The 21074-nt window shown below is 40.7% G+C and overlaps 1 protein-coding gene across 5 annotated transcripts in view; it reads left to right on the forward strand.

The window, feature by feature from the left end:
• Positions 1-21074, forward strand: part of USP24 (ubiquitin specific peptidase 24) — a 140253-nt gene that overhangs the window by 50530 nt on the left and 68649 nt on the right. For all 5 annotated transcript variants that reach the window (XR_006817163.1, XM_045996874.1, XM_045996749.1 and 2 more), the window contains exons 9-24: positions 917-991; positions 1568-1726; positions 2864-2978; positions 3383-3486; positions 5667-5774; positions 5951-6046; positions 6139-6300; positions 6489-6536; positions 11874-11981; positions 12789-12938; positions 13548-13679; positions 14513-14624; positions 15655-15731; positions 16706-16846; positions 17013-17066; positions 19036-19151. Coding sequence is in view for 4 of the 5 variants with exons in the window: in XM_045996874.1 (XP_045852830.1) it covers positions 917-991; positions 1568-1726; positions 2864-2978; positions 3383-3486; positions 5667-5774; positions 5951-6046; positions 6139-6300; positions 6489-6536; positions 11874-11981; positions 12789-12938; positions 13548-13679; positions 14513-14624; positions 15655-15731; positions 16706-16846; positions 17013-17066; positions 19036-19151 (1757 nt within the window). In the remaining variant the exon portion in view is untranslated. The remainder of the gene's footprint in view (positions 1-916; positions 992-1567; positions 1727-2863; positions 2979-3382; positions 3487-5666; positions 5775-5950; positions 6047-6138; positions 6301-6488; positions 6537-11873; positions 11982-12788; positions 12939-13547; positions 13680-14512; positions 14625-15654; positions 15732-16705; positions 16847-17012; positions 17067-19035; positions 19152-21074) is intronic.

The following is a 21074-nucleotide window of genomic DNA, read 5'->3' on the forward strand; positions in this document are numbered from 1 at the left end:
ATCCCAGGACCCTGAGATCATCACGTGAGCTGAAGGCAGAGGCTTAACCCACTGAGCCAACCAAGGCACCCCTTCTTTGGTTACTCTTTAAAAAGACCCTTATGAGGGACATGTGGGTGGCTCATTTGGTTAAGCGTCTGCCTTAGGTTCAGGTTATGATTCCAGGGTCCTGGGATGGAGTACTGCATCGGGCTCCCTGCTCAGCCAAGAGCCTGCTTTTCCCTCTGCCTGCTGTTCCCCTGCTTTGCTCTCACACACTCTCTCTCTCTGACAAATAAATAAAATCCTTAAAAAAAAAAAAAAGACCTTCATACGAATCACTGAATTCTGGGGTGCCTAGGTGACTCAGTGGGTTGAGCGTCTGCCTTCAGCTCAGGTCATGATCCTGGGGTCCTGGGATAGAGCCCCATGTCAGGCTCCCCCTGCTCAGTGGGGAGCCTACATTTCTCCTCTCTCTGCACCACTGCCTGCTTGTGCATGCACACTCGCGTGCGCTCACTCTCTCCCCCTCATAAATAAATAAATAAGAATCCTTGAATTCTACTCCTGAAACCAGTATTGCACTGTATGTTAAGTAACTAGAATTTAAATAAAAATTTGAAGGAAAAAAAAATCTCAAACTTCTATTGGCAAAAACAAAAAAACTTAATAAATGAGACACATTTAAAAAAATAAAAGGACCCTGCTAAGATAGCAGTGACAGGGACTGCACCCACGTAGTACGAAAGGAGCTGGGGCATGGAGTCCCTTGAGGGCCTGCTTGGGATGCTGGTAGCTAGCTGCAGCATCTGATACTGGAATCGAGGTCTTGGCTTTGCACTTTCTCCTGTGTGAAGCATGAGTGAAGAAGTGACTTCTCTCCAGTTCTGGAGCAGAAGCAGCAGTCTTTATTAAGCTCAGCACTTCTGTTCCACAGCCGATGCTAGACCCGGTTATCCTTACTACGATCCAGGATGTGCGCAGTGTAGAGGAGAAGGACCTCAAAGACAAGGTAAATCCTGTCTCCCACCAGGTAGGCCCCAGTGCCCGTTCACCCATAGTAGCACAGCCAGGACCTAGGGCAAGGTTCACACACCTCTGTTCTTTGGATCCTGGTCACATACTACTCATATCAAATTAATTATACATTTCCTAACCAAAAAGTGCTTTTTCTGAAGCACCAGGTTGACGGTAAATCTTACCAGTAGAGTGAATTTAGGGTTCTCAGTAGGTGATACCATTCAGAATTCTATTAACATGTTGATTTAGATAGTATTGTAATTGGTATAGCATTGAGGAAGCTTTAAAATAATTCAGTACTATAAGCTTATCCAAAGTTGTTTAAATCAATTTTAACATTTAGCATGGTATATTTTGTTGACCTTGAAATTCTCACAGGGCCCTTCCCTTTGCTCACCTGTGTGCTAACTTTTATTTAAAAGCAAACTAGTTAATTGACTATACGGAGTATTGGGTATCACCAAACCATTGCTATTGAAAATGTGCTAAATTCCTGTGTGTCTTACAAAAATTGAGATCAGAATATTTTCATGGTTCCTTTTTTGTTTGTGTGTGCTTTTAATAAAAGAGATTGGTTAGCATCCCTGAGCTCTTGTCTGCCATCAAGTTACTCTGCATGCGTTTCCAGCCGGATCTGGTGACTGTGGTAGATGACCTTCGATTAGACATCCTACTGCGCATGCTGAAATCCCCACATTTTAGCGCTAAAATGAATTCCCTCAAAGAAGTAAGTTTTACATTTGCTTCCAGAAGACTTAAAGCACAGACTCTTTAAACTCTGCCAAAACATATGGTCATTAATGTAAAAATGTTGGGAAATAAAGAAGAGGGTTTCTTGTAATCATACAAAAAAGAAAACAATGATTATACATAAAATGGTACATAGGGCCATAATTGTTAAGGTGGTCTTTATGTGTTACATTCAAAATTCATTCTCTGAAATATTTGTGAAAGATTTAGTGTTTTTGTGAAATTTCCTAGAACATAATTCCTTGGATTAGACCTTTTGAGATTTACTGTTTACCCTAGGGGTACACTTCCTTTTGGTATATTTCAGATAGGTGTTTCCTTACACCGAGTATTCTAACTTGGGTTGGGACCAAAACAAAAAGACTGTAGCTCTGACCACCTAAGCAAAATACTGGAAGTGTTTTCCTTCTGAACTTCATCTGAACGTAGTTGGTTTTAGTGAGTACAGTTGGAGCCAGTATAGTTCAGTCATACCTCCGGTCTTCTTCCCTGAAGTTCCGCATTAACTAGGATTCTTTACTGCAAGTGGAGTAAACTCATCGTGAACCATCTGGGGCCAAAAGAGGAATTACAGGGAGGAAGGCTGGGCTGTTCCACACGAATGAAGGATTGGCTGGCCAGACAGACCATGGAAGGGCAGGGACACGTGTGGGCAGCAGGAACAACTAGAATTTGAGACCTGACCACTGCCAGGACTGTCCAAGTCTTGTCCCTGCTTTTCTGAGTATGTTGGCTTGGCTTTCTCTCTTCCTACAGAGTGACATTTTTCATGGGGTAGACATCATGGCCACAGATGGTCTATACTTGGGACCAGGGAGGGACTGACACTTTCTGGTCCCAAGTACATAATTCAGAGTGTGCACTGGTAGAAGCTGGGTCAGATGCTTTTCCCTGAGCCACCCCAAGTGCCATTCTTGGCTCCCTGTTCTTTTTAGAGACACATCAGGAATAAATAGTCTTAACTCATTACAGTAACTGGCCTTCAATACATTTTGACTAATTATCAGACCACATTACAACACTGTATAAGTCACAGGATGTGTATACAAATATATATAGGTTTTGATTATGCATATTTACACTAGGTTTATTCACAATAATTCTGTCTTTTTAGGTAACCAAGCTAATAGAAGATAGCACTTTATCCAAATCTGTGAAGAATGCTATAGATACAGACAGACTATTAGATTGGCTGGTTGAAAACTCAGTTCTGTCAATTGCATTGGAAGGTAAGTTGCTTTAAAAAATATATATATATATTTTTTTTTTTTCCTGGGGCGCATGGGTGGCTCAGTGGGTTAAAGCCTTTGCCTTTGGCTCAGGTCATGATCCCAGGGTGCTGGGATCGAGCCCTGCATCTGGCTCTCTACTCAGCAGGGAGCCTGTTTCCTCCTCTCTCTCTGCCTGCCTGTCTGCCTACTTGTGATCTCGTCAAATAAATAAAATCTTTAAAAAAAAATTTCCTATCATAATCATAAATAACATTTTTTGTACTAATGGTAAGAAAATGTTGTTTTGACTGTATTTTACAAGCCTTTAAATGTTGTACAAGTTACTATTGCTTTGAATTAATAGAATCATATTTAGAAAGTCAGTGTTCACTGTTCTGCCTCTTGGGTGTCTCTTCTCCTAGGCAACATAGACCAAGCCCAATACTGTGATCGTATAAAGGGGATTATTGAACTCTTGGGCAGTAAACTGTCTTTAGATGAGCTCACTAAAATTTGGAAGATACAGGTAAGTTGATCAGAATTACTTTTGCCTTTTTCTGACACTTCTGGCAAAAAGAGAGGGTGGAGGTTGAACGAGCAGGGAAACGGAGCTTCTGTCTTGCTTTAGCCACAGCAGCTCTGCCAAAATCTGCTTTCCCATCTGGGGCTTGTGTCAAGGTTGTGTATGTGAGAAAGGCTTGCACTTGCTCAGAAGAGGTGAAACGACTGAACACGTCTAGCCCTCTCGTTTCTCAGTTAACACAATGAAGAGCCGTCCCACAGGCTCCCCAGCAGTTAGTGGCAGCACTAGAACAGTGTGTCTCTCATTTGTCAGTCTTGTGTTCTTTTCACCGTTTGCTCATTGGTTTTCATGGATGAGTTTCTCCTGTTGGGTTGTAACGTGAGAGTGAGGGTCCTGCTTACTGAGTTCCCAGACCTCATCTCACCAGGACTCCCCGAGGCCCCTGCCGAATTGGCCATGCCGCTGTCTTTTCTTTTCCTTCACTTTTTTACTAGTCCATTGGACTCATTCTCTCCCCCACCCCACCCCCTTTTCCTGGTACCCTTTTTAAGTCTCCTGTACTAACTTATTTAGTCTCTTCTTCTTTGTAGATACTAGTTTTATTCACATCTTAGCCCTTTCCTTAGTCTGTAATCTCCCGTGGGACAGTTTCTTCCCCTCCTGGGACTTCAGGTGCATTTGGGTGCCGCTGACCCTCAGAACTATGTCCCCAGTTCAGACCTCCTCTTGGCACTCCAGTGCCATTTGCCTAGACGCGTAACAGTTATGCCTTCTTGCATGCCATCTTGTAGGCATCTCAAATTCAGTATGTCAGCACCTAGTCGTTTTCCAGGCTATTTCAGTAATGGTATTAGCCTTTGTCTAGCCACTAAGCCAGAAGGAGGCCTGGGGCTCACCTTGACTATACCATCTTAGTTCACTGTATACTCAGAACCTAGTCAGGAAACAGAAGCTACACTGGCTATTTCAGAGGGAATTGGATACAGGGGCCTGTTTACAAAGGCCTTGCTGGGGTGGAAGTGCAAAAGAGAGAAGTAGGAATGTTGGAGGAACAGAATGGGGAAAGGGTCCGGACCTCTGAAGTCCAAGGAAAGGGAGCAACTTTGGGAGGTGCTCTCCTGGCACATGCTGGGATGCCAGAGAGGTGGTGGCACGGCCACCAGGGCTTCTCTCTGGCTGCCACCGATGCCAGCCCCTGCGTCCACTTCCTGAGCACGAACCAGTGCTTCTTTCTTCCTCTTCCCTTCTCGTTACCCAGCAGTGCCTCTCATGGGCAGAATATCACAGCAGTGGAGCTAGGAGAGGAACGGTAATTTGCAGGCTCCTAGCCTAGCAGCAGAGAGTAGGCTTTAGAAAGAAAACAGTCCCGGGTCCTATAAAATCTTGCTTCCCATGTCCACCATAGTTGAATACTCTCATAATGCTTTGTGAGTGTGAGTTTTGAATCCACATAAGGTTGGAGATTAGAGACCATAATGCAGATATTGTATATCATTGCTATGTCCAGTGAATATATGTATATAGTAGATACTAAGCAGATTCTTGTAGAGTTGAATCTCATTCCAGTTCTAGTAGATGTGCTGCCGAAGCGAACACTAGAGTTGAATCTCAAAAAGTCTCTGCCTCTCAAGTCCGTTGCGTGGTGTGCAGTGAGGCATGATGAAGTCATATTTGAAGTTATAAAGTGAGTTTTGACCACAAGGTTGACCACAGGGCCTACATCACTGAGGCAGAGATTTACTGGATATGGGATAAATTAATATTAGTTGAAATTATAAAGAATCTAGGGGCAAAATAAAAAATGAGATAGATGGTACTCTCAAGTAGATGGTACCCTCAAGCTCATTTATAAAGTGCTGGAAGCGAATGTGTTTTTTCTGTGCTTAGTTCGAACCTATTTATGAGCCAGTTGAAAATATTTCTTGCTCTCCTCTTGAAATGCATATGTCGGATTGAGAATTTCTTTTAAAGATTTAATGCTGCTAGAAATTTCAACAAGGCCAACTGGCCATTAACAGTGGTTGTTTCCTGTGGTTTTGTTGTCATGCAAGTGAGTGCTGATCAGGCCAGAATCAGTTTATCTTGTTGCTGTTTTACTTGGGCTTCTGTCAGTTGCTGGGGGGAAGCATGAGGGTCTTTCCAAGTTGTAAGACGTAACTTTCCCCCGCTGTCTCCTTTTCCAGTCGGGACAATCATCTACTGTGATCGAGAACATCCATACAATTATTGCTGCAGCAGCTGTCAAATTTAATTCGGATCAGCTTAATCATCTGTTTGTTCTCATCCAGAAGGTACGTGTCTAGTCAGCCTCGCCTGCTTTTAAGTTTTTCTAAAAGAAGCTCATTTTGAGGGCTCTGAGTTAAGTAACTCTTCTTACTTTGTTAAACCGTTTTAGCTCAAGTGTAAGGTTTCTGCATATTTTGCCCATTTGATGAAATTGGATTGTCTTATCTTTCCTGTTCCCCAGAGCTGGGAGACTGAAAGTGATCGAGTGAGACAGAAGCTGTTGAGTCTGATTGGACGAATAGGCCGGGAAGCTCGCTTTGAGACCACTTCTGGAAAGGCAGGAGAATCCAGTTAATCTTCCCAGCTACAAATACTGAATGTGATCTGACTGGTGTGTGGGCCGGCTCATCTTGTGTGGCATTATTGCAGGTGTTAGATGTACTCTGGGAACTGGCGCATCTTCCGACCCTGCCCAGTAGCCTTATTCAGCAAGCCCTGGAGGAGCACCTGACAATCCTTAGCGATGCGTATGCCGTGAAAGAGGCAATCAAGAGGAGCTACATCATTAAGTGCATCGAAGACATTAAAAGGGTCGGTTTTGTCTTTGGTCAGTTTTGTTGTCAGAGCCATAGTGTTGTAGTTAGAGCCAAGTCATTTTCTTACCCTATTCTGTAAATTAAATGTCCTACCTGGAAGCTCTTGCCTTAGAGTCCAGGACTGGGAAATTATAGGTACTGCTTTTTCCAAGTCACTTACGTTTCTCTTAAAATTAATTTCAGCCTGGAGAATGGTCAGGTTTGGAAAAAAACAAGAAGGATGGATTCAAGGTAAGAATTTGCAGATGGAACCACGTAAAAGGTATACTAATTTAATAATTTCTTTCAATAAATGATACCATACTTTGAAGATAACAGTCTCTTTTGGTGTTTCTTTGAGTAATGTTCAGATAGAAGCCGCTGTTTCAATATTCATGAAGCCAAGGTCACGTTCACAGAGTAGTTTCATTTTGTTGCTTCCAAAAAATTGTAAGACCTTTAACTTAGCTTTTTCTTTGTAAAATAAATGCAAAGTCTACACAACTTTAATAAGTACAGTGGATTCTGCTTAGTATCATGCCTGTTTTTCTGCCATGAGGGAGAAATGGAGGAGCACTCATAGAGTGGGAAGAAAGAGTTTCGTGCAGTGCTGGCACACAGTCATTTTCCAGGTGCCTGGTTCACAGGTGTCCATAAAGAAATTCCATAGTCCTGCTGCTGGGGTCTGAGGCTAGAAGGTGGTCTATGGCTAGCGACTGCTGTGGGAGCTCTCCCCTGCTCAGGGCTCTGGCCTCTCGGCTGTGGGGGACTTAGGGGCCTCCCTTTGAAAACCTGGTTAGTGGAGGAAGCAGTGAGGACCGGAGCTCTCCTGTCGCCCCAGTGCTTCAGCGTCCGTCCATGCCCGCCCATGTTTGCCGGTGCTCTAGGGGGCTCATTATAGGGCTGCTCACTGGAGCCGCAACCCTGGCCAGAAGCGATGTGCTCCTCCAGCCAAGGCCCTCGGCTTGCGCAGACCCAACAGAGAGCCTCATAGTGAAAGGGACTTCCTCTTACTGTGACATAAGAAAAGGTTTTGGTGACTAGCCAGGGGCTCCGTTATTTCATTGGTTCAACATTTTTCTTGGCTTTCACTAAGAAGTATTTCTCTAAAGGATCTTGAACACTGCTCCTTTTCACTGGTGTATTCAGAGACACTCAGCTCTTGCTAAGAGGCTGTGGTGACTCAGTGGGCTTTCGTGAAGTTATGTGTGGTCATCAGGTTTAGTTGGGGACACCTAAGAACTTGGTGTTTAAATTTCTGACCCTAGAATTCGATCAGGTGAATTTTCTACATACAGGCTAGCTTTAGAGATTTTCAAAAAGTCACTCACAGGCTGGAGCTGATGGTGCTCAGGCTGTGAGGAATCGTTCCTTTAATTCAGCAGCGTTGCTCTTATCCTCAGATACAGTTCAAATTTTTCCAGTTTTCTCAGCTCAGCAGTCCGGATCATTTATTGCAGCCTCCGCCATTATGCTTGGACCTCGTCCAGAGTTATGTAAGGAGTTTAGATCCTTCAGGAGTGACAGTGAGAGGAAAAGGGTATCTATAGAACAGTGGTCTTTTCTTTTCAGTAACAGATACATTTCTTTATAAATGGGAGGGTTCCACACCCAAGAGACTGTTCCCTGGAAATTGGCTTTTGAAAGCAGAAACCCCTTCCCACCGTCCGTTCCTTCCGTTCCTTCCTCGTGCAGCTCAGGCTCAGTATTACTGAGCAATCCCAGTCGGTCCGCAGCATCCCTGCATCTTCGCTGCCTCTCTGCAGTCCCTCCATTCATGCCTGTTGTTTTATTACAACAGAACTCAAACAGCAGCAGGGCCATTTTTGGAGTCATTTCGTGACACTTGAAAGGAGTACTCTTCATTTTTTTTTTTAAATCTCCCACTGCTCCCAGTAAAGAAATTCTGATGGACCGTTACTTTGTTCCAAATAAAAATACCTTGCATTTCCATAGCACTTTCTAGTGAACTAAGTGCTCACAGATACTCTCTGAAAGTACACACGGCTGAGGGGGGCAGTGGGAAGATCAGAACCCCCTGGACTTGACTCCAGGCAGGGGGGTGAGTTATATACTGCCACTAAAGGTGTTTTTCTATGCTATGCCCTTTCCTGCCAGGCAGCAAGGTGGGCTGACTGGGGATTATGTCTCCCTGCCAGGCTACACAGAAACTAAGCAAAGGGTAAGACAAGATCACCCACCTTTTACTCCCCTCCCAACCTCAGCTACCTCTGTTCCCCCCAACTGACTCCCCTCCCCTCTGCTTTTCACACTCTTAAAATTCCCAGGTTCCACTGTTGTGTTCAGAAATCCTGACCTTTTTTTCTTAACTTCATTTTTGTAGATTCTGCCAGGATACCCTTGGCTCCCATGGTCCTCTTTCCTTTGCTTCCTTTTTGCCTTCCACTGTTTACCCCCAGCCCTCTCCCTCTTATTTCACTTCTTTTTGCCTTCAATTAAAAATTTAAATGTACTTATCCAAAAAAAAAAAATTTCCTAAACCAAAAAAGTCATTTTTACTCAAGTAGCAGCGTTTGCGTAACCCTAAGTCATTCTCTTAAGGCTTCCCCCAGCACAGCACCTGGCAGCTTCTAAGTAGATGCCCGTCCCTTCCTCTTGATCCCTCCCCTTCACCCTGTTGAGGACACTAAAATCTTTACTTACCCAGTGTGGAGTGGCCACTACTTGCTGAAATGTGTAATTGAAAGCAAGAGTAGCAAGATGTCCTCAGTACAGTTTCACAGTGATGTGATTAGCAAGGGAGGAAAGACTTTTTAAGAAAAGTCCTCCTGTGCAAAAAATTGGTACTACGAATCTAGATAAATGGCTCAGTCCAGAAAAATAAGGCAGATGAGAAAGTGGGGATGTTCAGCTTTGAGAATGGAATTCAAGAAAGAATATGAACATGTTCTTCGGACACTTAGATTGTGGTAGATAAGTTTGATTGCACTGACTTTTTAGGTCTCCCAAGAAGTTATGGGAGGCATGTTTCAATATGAGAAGACAGTGCACTTTCGGTGAGAACAGTCTGCCGTCGAGGGCACCGCCTCCTGACTCCCTCATCGTGGGAGACACCAGGAGGATAGTCGTTCAACGAAAGTGAGTGAGGGTTTAGGCGTAGGTTTGCAGGCTGCACCAGCAGACCTCTGAGGCTTCAGCTGATGCTCAGTGTCTGCTTCGGAGATGCCATTACCTCCTACTTAGAAAACCTCAGCTCCATTACTAGGCATTATCCAATATGCTCATTTTAATTGTTTCCCATAGTCTCTTGCCCCTTTGGTAACTAGAGAAAAATCACTTAAATTTTTCTTGTAACTTAGCAACCTAGTGTCAGAGATACAATGAAATAAATAACATCTTTCCTATTTGCTAAACTATAGGAAGATTATATTGGAAGTACTTTTTAAATTCTGATTTTATAGGATTTCCGTAATTTTATTGGACAGTGAACGACTTCCACAGGATGATTTTCTATGTTAAATAAAAATATTCTAGCCATAATTGACTTAAGTCTTTCATAATGATGCTTTTTTAATATATCTGATTTTTGCTGAAGGGTTCATATTTATATCCTAATGTTTATAATCATTAGTGGTATCGGTTTGGACTTAAGCCCTTAGAGTTTTATTCTTTGTCATTTTGCAGCTCTTCTATTTTAGCTGAAATATGTAGGTAGTCTTGCAAATAGTTGGCCTATAATATATACCTTATTTCTCTGATTCTAAGATGCCTGTGTTTGCACCCCGCATCACAGACATAATTTTGCAAAGAAGAAAAAAGAAATTGCATATTTCCTTTTACCATTCGCTTGTTAAAATTCCTGCCCAGAGTCTGAATGGAAGCCTCTTTTTGGACCAGTGTGCAGAGCTTCACTGGCACAGTGCTTTTCATTATCTAGAGTAGTGATTTTGACTCCTGAAATCTCCCAAGAGTGACTGTGTACTTTTGAGGCATGTGAAAGAATATGAAATTTTGTGTCCTTGTCCTTTTTGGTAAAACTCAGGCTGCTTTTTTTCCTTAATTGAGTTGCGATTTGTATACTACAGGATAAACAGCTTCTCTCGAATTATGGGTGTACCTTTGGACAGAGACATTTAGTGCTGGGTGACAGAGCCCTTCACCGGGTTGAGTCTGTCACACCAAATTCCCCCAGCTGTGAGAAATGCTTTAGACTGAGACCACTGGCAGTTATCTTTGCTTTTAACTGAGTTGACAGACACGACAGGCTCGTCAGTGTTACATCATAGTGCCATCTTTTTTATAAGAATTTAAGTAACAAATCCTTGTTCTAAATTTAAGTTAAAAAGCCATCCTTGTTTGGTGCTACAGAAATGAAGTCACAACTAAAATGACAGGTAGATGCACAAACAAATACGTTTTGTATGCAGCCAAGGGTACATGCATTCAGGTAAGGACAGCTGTGTCAGAACTTACTCCTACACCTAGTGGCTGCTGAGTTACTTTTGACAGTTGTAAGAAGCATCAATTTCAGAAATGTTGAAATTTTTAAACCTGTATCTTAGAATCCAGGAAATAGGGTATTTGATGATTGATTGGCTGATCCTCAAGAAAACCAGTACTGTTTTTGGCAATAGCTCTCTCAAATACACATATTTGGTAGTACAGTGTTTTCCTGCCAGAGACAGAAAGTGTATTTTTCCAAAGTATTTTCCACCTCGTAAAGGTCTTCATCTGACAATGACACTTGAAGAAGGAAGAAAAGGCTGTAAAAACAAAAGCAAAATTCAGCCTTTAAAATAAAGGCTAAGGGCTTAAAACTTCTGCTCAGGTTTTTAGAGACTTAATAGATAATTTGATTGCTAGTGTTAAGCAGTCTTCCAAATTTTATAAATGTCTTAGTTCGAAAGATGCTATGTATTAAAGAACAGTTCTCTTTTTAAAGATCATTTTACAAACATCGGACTTTTCAGATACGTACTATGAAAGATCTGGATTGTCGTGTATCAGTTTCAGAAATAACATTTGAAAGTGTTATGAAAAATACAAAGTATAACTGTAAAGTGGCTGTAATAATTAATAAAAATAGAATTATCTCTTGCAAAATTGTTTTAACTAGGATGTACAAGCAGCTCCTGAGCATTTTCTTTAATATTTAGACCACTATCAGTATCTTGATCATATCATTGGTATCTTAATCGTGTAATTATAGAAAATCGTATTTTTATACCATTTTACTTATCAGCCAGCTCAGTATTATCCAGGATAAATTTTGGCCATCAGCTTATTTCATTCCAACATGTCCTAGCAGCCTGTGCTACTTAATCTATCCTCTGAAGTTGCTAATTCCTTGTCGTCTGTTTTTTGCTGATGTACCCCTATACATTTACTGTCACTTCACATCCACTCCTGTTTGCAGTTCTTGGCCTTAGGAAATTGCATGCAGAATAAGAAGTTGAAGACTGAATTATGAATGCATGGAGATGCGCTCTAAATGAGCAGTGTGAAGAGAAAAATAATAGAATGTGTAGCCATAAAACCTAATTGACTTGGGAAATTTTTATAGCCCATAAATTTAGCCTGCCATTTATTTCTAGATGTAACTGATATAACTTCTTTTTAACTCTATAGTCGTCTCAGCTCAATAACCCCCAGTTTGTATGGGTGGTGCCGGCTTTGCGTCAGCTCCACGAGATCACCCGCTCGTTTATAAAACAGACCTACCAAAAGCAAGACAAGGTAAGAGAAGACCCTGTTCGATGACTGTCCAGTGAGACACACAGCTGTTAGAATAACGGAACATAAAGAGATTGCTGAGTATTAAAGTCACTATTTTACATTTTTACGATTATTAATATAGTTCATTTATAGTCTCTAATAATGAGTTTAAACATCCTTCTGCTTTCATTTCGATGGAGCTTTTCTTTTTTCTTCTTTTTTTTTTTAAGATTATTTATATATTTATTTGACAGAGAAATCACAAGTAGGCAGAAGTGGGCAGAGAGGCAGGCAGAGAAAGGGAGAGAAGCAGGCTCCCTGCAGGCTCCCTGCTGAGCAGAGAGTCTGATGTGGGGCTCAGTCCCAGGACCCTGGGATCATGACCTGAGCCAAAGGCAGAGGCTTAACCCACTGAGGTGCCCAGGTGCCCCATCAGTGGAGCTTTTCTTTTAATCTATCCTAACTCATTTCCTTGTTACTTCCTTAATTTATTGAAATGATTACACCAGTTTTTGAAAGTCAGAATGTGTTCAGAAAGATGTGAAGATATTTGATCTCAGGAAGATTGGGTTGTTTAAAGACCTGGATCTTCCTTGGTGGGAGAGGTTTGGGAAGAAAGATCCGGAAAACTACACAGCCAGTGAAATAGTTCTTAGGAAAGTCACCTTAAAAAAACAAACAAACAAAACTCTCTAGAAGAAGAAAATTAGCAGAGAAGTTTATTCCCTTAATTTTAATTATGTGCATACTAGATGGTTTTATTTGCTTGTGTTGAACTGACAAAATTACTGCAGCTTCTCATGCCATCTTTTTGTTGTTTCTGCCAAGAGCATTATTCAAGACTTGAAGAAGAATTTTGAAATCGTGAAATTGGTAACGGGAAGTTTGATAGCCTGTCATCGACTTGCAGCCGCTGTGGCTGGACCCGGAGGCTTAACTGGTTCAACACTGGTGGACGGCCGATACACTTACCGGGAGGTATCCGCCATTGCGCTTTTGTGCCGTGATTTACAGTGCTCATCTGGCTTTGCACTTGAACCATAAAAAATTACATTCATTGGGTGTCTCTCTAAAAGAGGTGGCCTGGGGTATCTTTGTAGTGACGGAACAGTTTTGTGTTTTTGACTACAACCATTTTAAAACAAAAGTTGAGAAGAGTGTTATTTCTGGGTAAATCTTTCAGTAAATCACCTAAAAACTGCCTTTGATAAAGATCACCATCTTTCTTTTGTCTTTCGTGGGAAATAGTAATTGTCAGTTCTCTGAAGGGTTGTTTTGTTTCTTAAATCAACTGGTTAGTAACATTGTTTTTAAAAATTAGAAAAAATCTTAGCTCACCACTTGTGAGTTTGTGGTGATGATATTTTAGTGACATCCTAAGTCAACTGGAATTGGTAATAGACTTCAAGTAGCTTCTACTACATTGTGCTGTCAGCTTACAGACAGATGTCTCACATTTATATTACCCTAAATTATATGAGAAAGTGTTAGGTAGAACTCTTTTTTTAATTAAAAAGATTTGTTCTTCATTTTCCTTTTAGGAAGGAGTGCCTGGAGTTAACTAATTAGCATTACTTCTTTTTGCAGTATTTAGAGGCCCATCTAAAATTTCTAGCATTTTTCTTACAAGAAGCTACACTGTATCTGGGTTGGAATCGTGCCAAGGAAATCTGGGAGTGTCTTGTGACTGGCCAGGATGTCTGTGAATTAGATAGAGAGGTAAGAAGACAGTAGTGTGGGTAAAATAAGGAAGAATTGGGACTTAAATATGTTACCTTTTCTGGGTGTCTCATATTTTTTGTGGGTTTCACATCTTCAATTCTAAACACTTCGTAATTTGCTTAGCATACATTATACTAACAGGCCAGGAACTATAAGTGCTGAAAAAATATTTTATGTAATTTATATCTATGATCTAAATACATGAGTTCTTTAGTAATTTTTATACCATTCCGGGTAAAATCAAATTCAGAGCTAGCACAGCTACAGAATTCTTGTTGTGTCTTGTGTTTTTTCTCCCTCCCATGGAACTAATTTTGAGTTACCAGCCAGAACTTTGAGACCCTGTAACGATGTTGTACCCCAGAAACACAAAGAAAAATAAATGCCTAGACAGATTTTTTAAACTATAATTAAGCAGCTGAAAGATTAAACCAGGAGCAGAACACCTGACTTGGCGTATTTTAACAACGAATTACTCTTGGCTCATCTCATTTTACAGAATTATAACTGCTTGATAGTATTGTTGAAAGGACTATATATATGCTCTTGCCTAGCATTGTCATTGGCACATACATAGCCAGGCTTGTTAATAAACATTAGTGGAGAAGCCCAAGTTTAAGTTCCATGGAACGATATGAGTCTATATTTGCATTATCTGGGGGAAAGGTTGCTAGAACTGCTTTATTTAGTTCCAGAGTACCAGGCATTTCAGTTTTCAGTGATAATTCATCAATAAATATTTTTGAAGGTTTAAACGTACCTTCACTTTCCCACTTTGGAATATGTATTTGCCTGAAATATTATAGGATAACATTTGTCTTGATCCACAGATGTGTTTTGAATGGTTTACAAAAGGGCAACATGATCTCGAGAGTGATGTTCAACAGCAGCTTTTCAAGGAGAAAATTCTTAAGTTGGAATCATATGAAATCACAATGAATGGTAGGAAACAACTTAAAATCTTTTTTTCTCAGTTCTTTAAGAAATTTTTCTTTCCTCTCCTCCTAAGTCCACTTCTCAGTCTGGAATATCCTTCTGGACTTTTCTTTACATGTCTGTATACATATGTTTATATACACAGGTAAGTTCCTTTTTATGTGAATGGTATATGATTAATTTTAAATTATATGGCCCAATAACTCAAATGGTCAAATGGTAGGATGTATCAGTACTTCATTCTATTTTATGGCTGAATAATATTCCATTGAAATTTTATTTATCCGTCCATCAGTGGATGGACACTGAGTTGTTACCACTTTTGGCTATGACCAATAACACTGCTATGAGCATTTATGTACAAGTTTTTGTATGGACATTAGTTTTCATTTGTCTTTGGTGTATACCAAGGACTGGAATTGTATCCTGGAACTAAGATTGAAGAACTGTCCAACTATTTTGCAAAGTGGCTGCACTGTTTGTAATCTTCCCAGCAGCATCTGAGGGTTTCAGTTCCTTCCCATCTTTGCCAACACTTGTTACTGTCTGTCATCTTTATTCTTGCTGTGGTGTGTGCCAAGGGTTATCTCGTGGTTTCGGTGTGCCTTTCCCTGATGACTGATACTAATGAGCATCTGGGCATGTGTTTATTGACTGTATGTATATATTCTTTGGAAATTATAGGTTGGCTGGTCTTTATTTCTGAGCTGTATGTTCTGCATAGTATCTCCTCATCAGATACACGATATGAAAATATTTTATCACATTCAGTGGATAGACTTCACACTCTTGTAGTCCTTTGAAGCACAAAGTTCTCGATTTTGATGAGACCCAATTTATCTGTTTTTTCTGCTGTTGTTTCTGCTTTTGGTATACCATATCTAACAAAGCATTGCCTAATCCAGGGTCTTGAAGATTTATGTCTGTTTTGTACTAAGAGTTTTACAGTTTTGGTTCTTGAGATACTTTGAGGCTTTTCATTGATTATCTGTGATACTTAGAGTGTGTGAATTTATCTGACTTTCTGTAATTTCAGGTTTTAACTTATTTAAGACTTTTTTTGAAAATGTGAATCTTTGTGATCATCGATTGAAACGACAAGGAGCTCAGTTGGTGAGTACATTCTGAAATCTAGGTAATTTGGATAATCTAGTAAAACACAACAAAAGTGTTGTAATTTTGTTAAAGAATGGGCGTCTCCTCGACTGCACTGACTGCAGGGCTTCCCTTAGAGCATAACGGAGCCCCCCCCCCCCTTCCAGCCTGGCGAGAGCAAAGTTGACTCTCACATCCCTCCATGCTTCTTGCTGACCTGGGGCAGCTGGCAGCCTCCTGTGGCTAGGTGAATGTGGGGGAGGGATCGTTTCATTGAAGCTTCTAATTCCTCAGATCTGGTAATAATGGACATGTTCCTAAAAAGTAACAACTCTTTAATTCTGAAGATGAGTCTTTAGTTCTTCACAGTAGCAGGGATTTGGGGAGAAATTTTTAGGAACAGTCCATGAAGCAGGAGAATGAGGATCCATAGAATGTATATAGCATATGTTTATATTTACATGTGGACCTTAAAAAAGGAAGACAAAAAACAACTCTCTTTTCTAAGGCATAACTCTTGATTCAAGACGTAGCTTCTGGATGGCAAGAATTTTTATGAAATCTCTAAGGCCTGGATCCTGTCCCTTGAACTGAACTTTGGAAAGACCAAATTGAGCCTCAAGGATTATTAACCACTTCTAGCCTGGCTCTCTTGCCCTTTGGAGAAAAACTCCTGAAGATGGTGCCCACCTCACTCCTATGTGTTTCCGCTTCTGTAGACTGTCTGGGTAGATTTCCAGCTTGGGTTTAGCAATATCTGGAGACAACACTCCATAACTATCCTGGTTGCCATGGACATAGCCCAGTGTTTCTGTGTTTTTTTCTTTTTCTTTGTTTTAAAGTTCCAAATCAGTACAACAGTGCTCTCATATGTAGCTTGGTTTTTGCAGCCTTAATTCGTATTAAACTGAAAGGTATAGACTGAGTGATATAATAAAAGATAATTGTCTATAATTATGGTGTGCTACACAATTTTTTTTTCTTTTGAACAGTATGTAGAAAAGCTGGAATTGATAGGAATGGATTTCATTTGGAAAATAGCCATGGAATCACCTGATGAAGAAATTGCTAATGAAGCTATTCAGTTAATCATAAACTATAGTTACATTAACCTAAATCCTAGATTAAAGAAGGTGGGTGCTCGTGCACAGAACAGAATATTATATATGTATTTTTATTGATAAGTTTTTACCTTTGGTGTACCCCAAAATTTGCTTTTTTATTTTGATGTTTTGCTCTTAATAATGATTGCAACTAAATGTCAGACTAATTTAAATTTCATTTATCTCTTACTTTTAGGATTCTGTATCATTACATAAGAAATTTATTGCTGATTGTTACACGAGATTAGAAGTGAGTGGTAAATCTCAGTTGAACCTGTTTCTGAATTTCATTTGAATCTCTTTTTGAAATAAATGCTTTGATGTTTTTACTTTTATAATTTTATATTGGGATCATGTAAAATACTGATATTTGTGGCTGGATTCTACTAAAGAATTTGTCAATAGTACCTTATTGTCACACAGGGAACGGACATTTGCCTTGATTCCCCCAGTACAGAAGTGTCCTTTATAGGAAAGCTTTCCTTCTCTTTCCACCACCCCACTACCCCACTCCATCCACCCCCTGTTTTGGGGTATAGGAACTGTCTTCAGGAAACATTCAGTAAACAGGTCTGCTATACGTTCCACGTTTTTTGCGTTTGTTTTTTTTTTTAAAGATTTTATATATTTATTTGAGAGAGAGAGAGTGAGAGAGAGCATGAGAGGGGAGAAAGTCAGAGGGAAAAGCAGACTCTGCAAGGAGCAGGGAGCCTGATGTGGGACTCGATCCCAGGACTCTGGGATCATGACCTGAGCTGAAGGCAGTCACTTAACCAACTGAGCCACCCAGGCGCCCCTGCGTTGTTTTTTTTTTAACCTTCATTTGTCTTGTTTTGTTTTGTTTTAATTATTTATTTATTTTTAAAAAGATTTTGTTTATTTGACAGAGGGAGAGAGACAATGCAAGCAGGAGGAGTGGGAGAGGGAGAAGCAGGCTTCCCACTGATCAGGGAGCCCAATGCGGAGCTCGATCCCAGGACCCTGGGATCATGACCTGAGCAGAAGGCAGAGACTTAACCCACTTAGCCACCCAGGGGCCCCACATTCACACAATCAATTTCTAATTGATTCTTTTCTCTGTTTTCTCTTTCTGTCAAGGAGTTTCATGAAAGAATGGGCTTTTCCTATTCTTCCCCATTTTCACCCGAGACTGTATCTTTTTTTTTTTTTTTTTTTAAATATTTTATTTATTTGACAGAGAGAAATCACAACTAGGCAGAGAGGCAGGCAGAGAGAGAGGAGGAAGCAGGCTCCCCGCGGAGCAGAGAGCCCGATGTGGGGCTCGATCCGGATCCTGGGATCATGACCTGAGCCGAAGGGAGAGGCTTAACCCACTGAGCCACCCAGGCGCCCCCCGAGACTATATCTTAAATGTACTAAAGGCCCAGAAGGACACTCAGTAGTTGGTGGTATTGATGGTCTTTGTCCATTAGAAGCCTACTATGTGATACTATCTCAATCTGTTTCTAGTGCCTTTTAGCTCCAGCATGATGGTTAAAGCATTAAACAGTCACTTTCATTCTTAACTCATGTTTAAATTTTATATCTAATGGAGAGTACTCCAAAAACATAGGCTGCTGCCCCCAAATGTCAATAAGTTAAACCTTCTGATGACGAATATGTGCTCGAATCTGTACAGAATTTTCCAGGTTGTGACTTCCATCCAGATAGGTCATCATTAGAAACCATTTAAAATAGTCAAGGACCTTAAATGAAGTACCATTTAAGTTTTAACATATGTAGAATAGTGGTTCTACATTGGAGCTGCTCCTGCCTCCCGGAGATCATTTGGCAATGTCCAGACACCTTTATGGTTGTCACAGCCAGAGAGCTCCCGCTGGTACCTCGTAGTAGGTGGGTAGTGACGGGAGGTCAGAGAGGTTGCCAAACATCCTGTGAAGCCCAGAAAGCCCTCCAACAGGGGCGCCTGGTGGCTCAGTGGGTTAAGCCGCTGCCTTCAGCTCGGGTCATGATCTCGGGGTCCTGGGATCGAGTCCCGCATCGGGCTCTCTGCTCAGCAGGGAGCCTGCTTCCTCCTCTCTCTCTCTGCCTGCCTCTCTATCTACCTGTGATCTCTCCCTGTCAAATAAATAAATAAAAATCTTTAAAAAAAAAAAAAAAAAAAGAAAGCCCTCCAACAAAGGTTTCCAGCCCCAAATAGCAGTAGAGCCAAGGTTTGAGAAAACCCCGATAGAGAATGATTGGTTCCTGTTTCATAGGCAGCCAGCTCAGCCCTTGGTGGCCCCACTCTGACGCATGCTGTGACGAGAGCAACAAAAATGCTGACAGCGACTGCCATGCCAACTGTAGCAACGTCAGTTCAGTCTCCATATAGGTAAGTGTGCAGAAGTGACAGCACGTCCTTGCCTGATGCAGGTGTGTGTGTGTGTGTGTGTGTGTTTTCTTTTTTCAATTCGAAAAATTAAAAAATACCTGGCAGCTCTTTTCGGAGATGTCTCAGTTGTGGATTTCCTCCTTTTATGTATTAATTTTTGCAAATAGTCATATCCTGAGAAATTGTATGACCCCATCATACTTCCCCAAATCTGTATGTTTTTCCCTGAAGATCTGTAGGTCATCGTCATCACCACCCAAGCACTGCTCAGCCCCTCCCCTCTGCCTAGTGGACAAATTCTGTTGTTAATTTTTTTTTGGGGGGGGGGGGTGGTATTTAAATCACTTAACTTTGATTCTGTGTAACAGGAGTAACCTACTCTTTGTGAAAGACTACAGATATGTTCATTGTATAAAGAGCAGTTTTCTCCTTGTGCCCAAATTGGGGCACTTACAGCATAAGCAAAATGAAATGGAAGATAATGGTTAGTTAAAATCGTGCGTTGTAATATCATCATAGTTGAAATATTATTTCCTTAAATTTTTTTCTCAAAATAATTTTTAATAACTTCATCACCAGTTTTGAACTGATGTCTGTTGCCACATTACAGTGTTTAGTGTTGACAGATATTATCAGTGAAATCTAAGCTCAGTATTTGCTGTGGTAAGGAACGAAGATGAGCATTCAGAAACGTTAGACTGAAGGAGCTCAAATGCTGCTGTGAGGTTTTACAAGCACTTCGTTCTTAGCAGCCCCAAACTAGTGGTGCCCAGGAAACTGTGGCAGGTGCTCCCAACAAGGCTTACTTTGCTGCCCTCTAGTGGTGGGTACTCAGATTGTCATTTTCTATTCTTGGAAGGTCTTTGTATTTGTTAATTTACAGTTCTTTTTTCTTTTTAAAGCCTTCCTTTAGAAAAGGAGTCAAAACAATAAATCCTTACACTCTTTATCTTTTCATCTTTTTTAAAAAATGAATTGAGTACTCAGTAGCAATATTTTGTTAACATGAGAGATGCCAATACAACTCAGCCCTCTTGGACCTCTTTTCAAAATGCCAGAAAGTGGGGCCTGTGGCTGTCTCAGTTGGTAGAGCACGCAACTCTTGATCTTGGGGTTGTGAGTTTGAACCTCACGTTGGTTGTAGAGATTACTTAAAAATAAAATCTTACAGGAGCACCTGGGTGGCTCAGTTGCTTAAGCATCTGCCTTTGGGTGAGGTCATGATCCTAGAGTCCTGGGATGTAGCACCACTCTCCTCCCTGCTCCTGCTCTCTCAGTCTCACTCTCTCTCTTTCAAATAAATAAATAAAAACTTAAAAAAAATAATAAAATCTTACCAAAAATAGTTAAAATAGTAGGTGATTATAGATTCAGCTCATGATAAAAACACTAACATGACCTTTGCATTCCCACATTGATGGAAGTGTATTTCAAAGAAGACTTTCGTGGGGAAAAAAAAAAAGACTTTCATGGAGAATGTGCATTGAGAATTCCTAATTACATGTTTGTAAGATGTGGTCCATCCTGGCCTAGGTCCTTAATGATTTATTTGTCTGAAAAACCAGAAGAGAAATGCATTGACGAACTATTGGATTGGGCTATTGGATTGGGATTTCCAAACTGCAGCATCTTTAAATAAGTGTTTTCTGTTTTTCTCTTTTTACTAAGTGATTTTTATTCGAATCAGTTCATGTTTGAATGCGTACAGAGCAAAACTATAGGATCATTTTTTCTTGTTATAAACTCTAAACACTTTTAATAAGAATATAAAATTTCAAACTTGCATTTGAACCAGGACATTGTAGTCAATCTTATTTCACTGGTTTTGGAAGGACTTCTCAGTGACCATAATTGTTCTCTCTTTGGCGGGCGTCAGGAGTTATTCCCTCCTCTACACAGTGTTCTGTGATGCTGTCTGTGATT

Source organism: Meles meles, chromosome 1 (genome assembly GCF_922984935.1).
Source record: "Meles meles chromosome 1, mMelMel3.1 paternal haplotype, whole genome shotgun sequence".
Lineage (NCBI taxonomy): Eukaryota > Metazoa > Chordata > Mammalia > Carnivora > Mustelidae > Meles > Meles meles.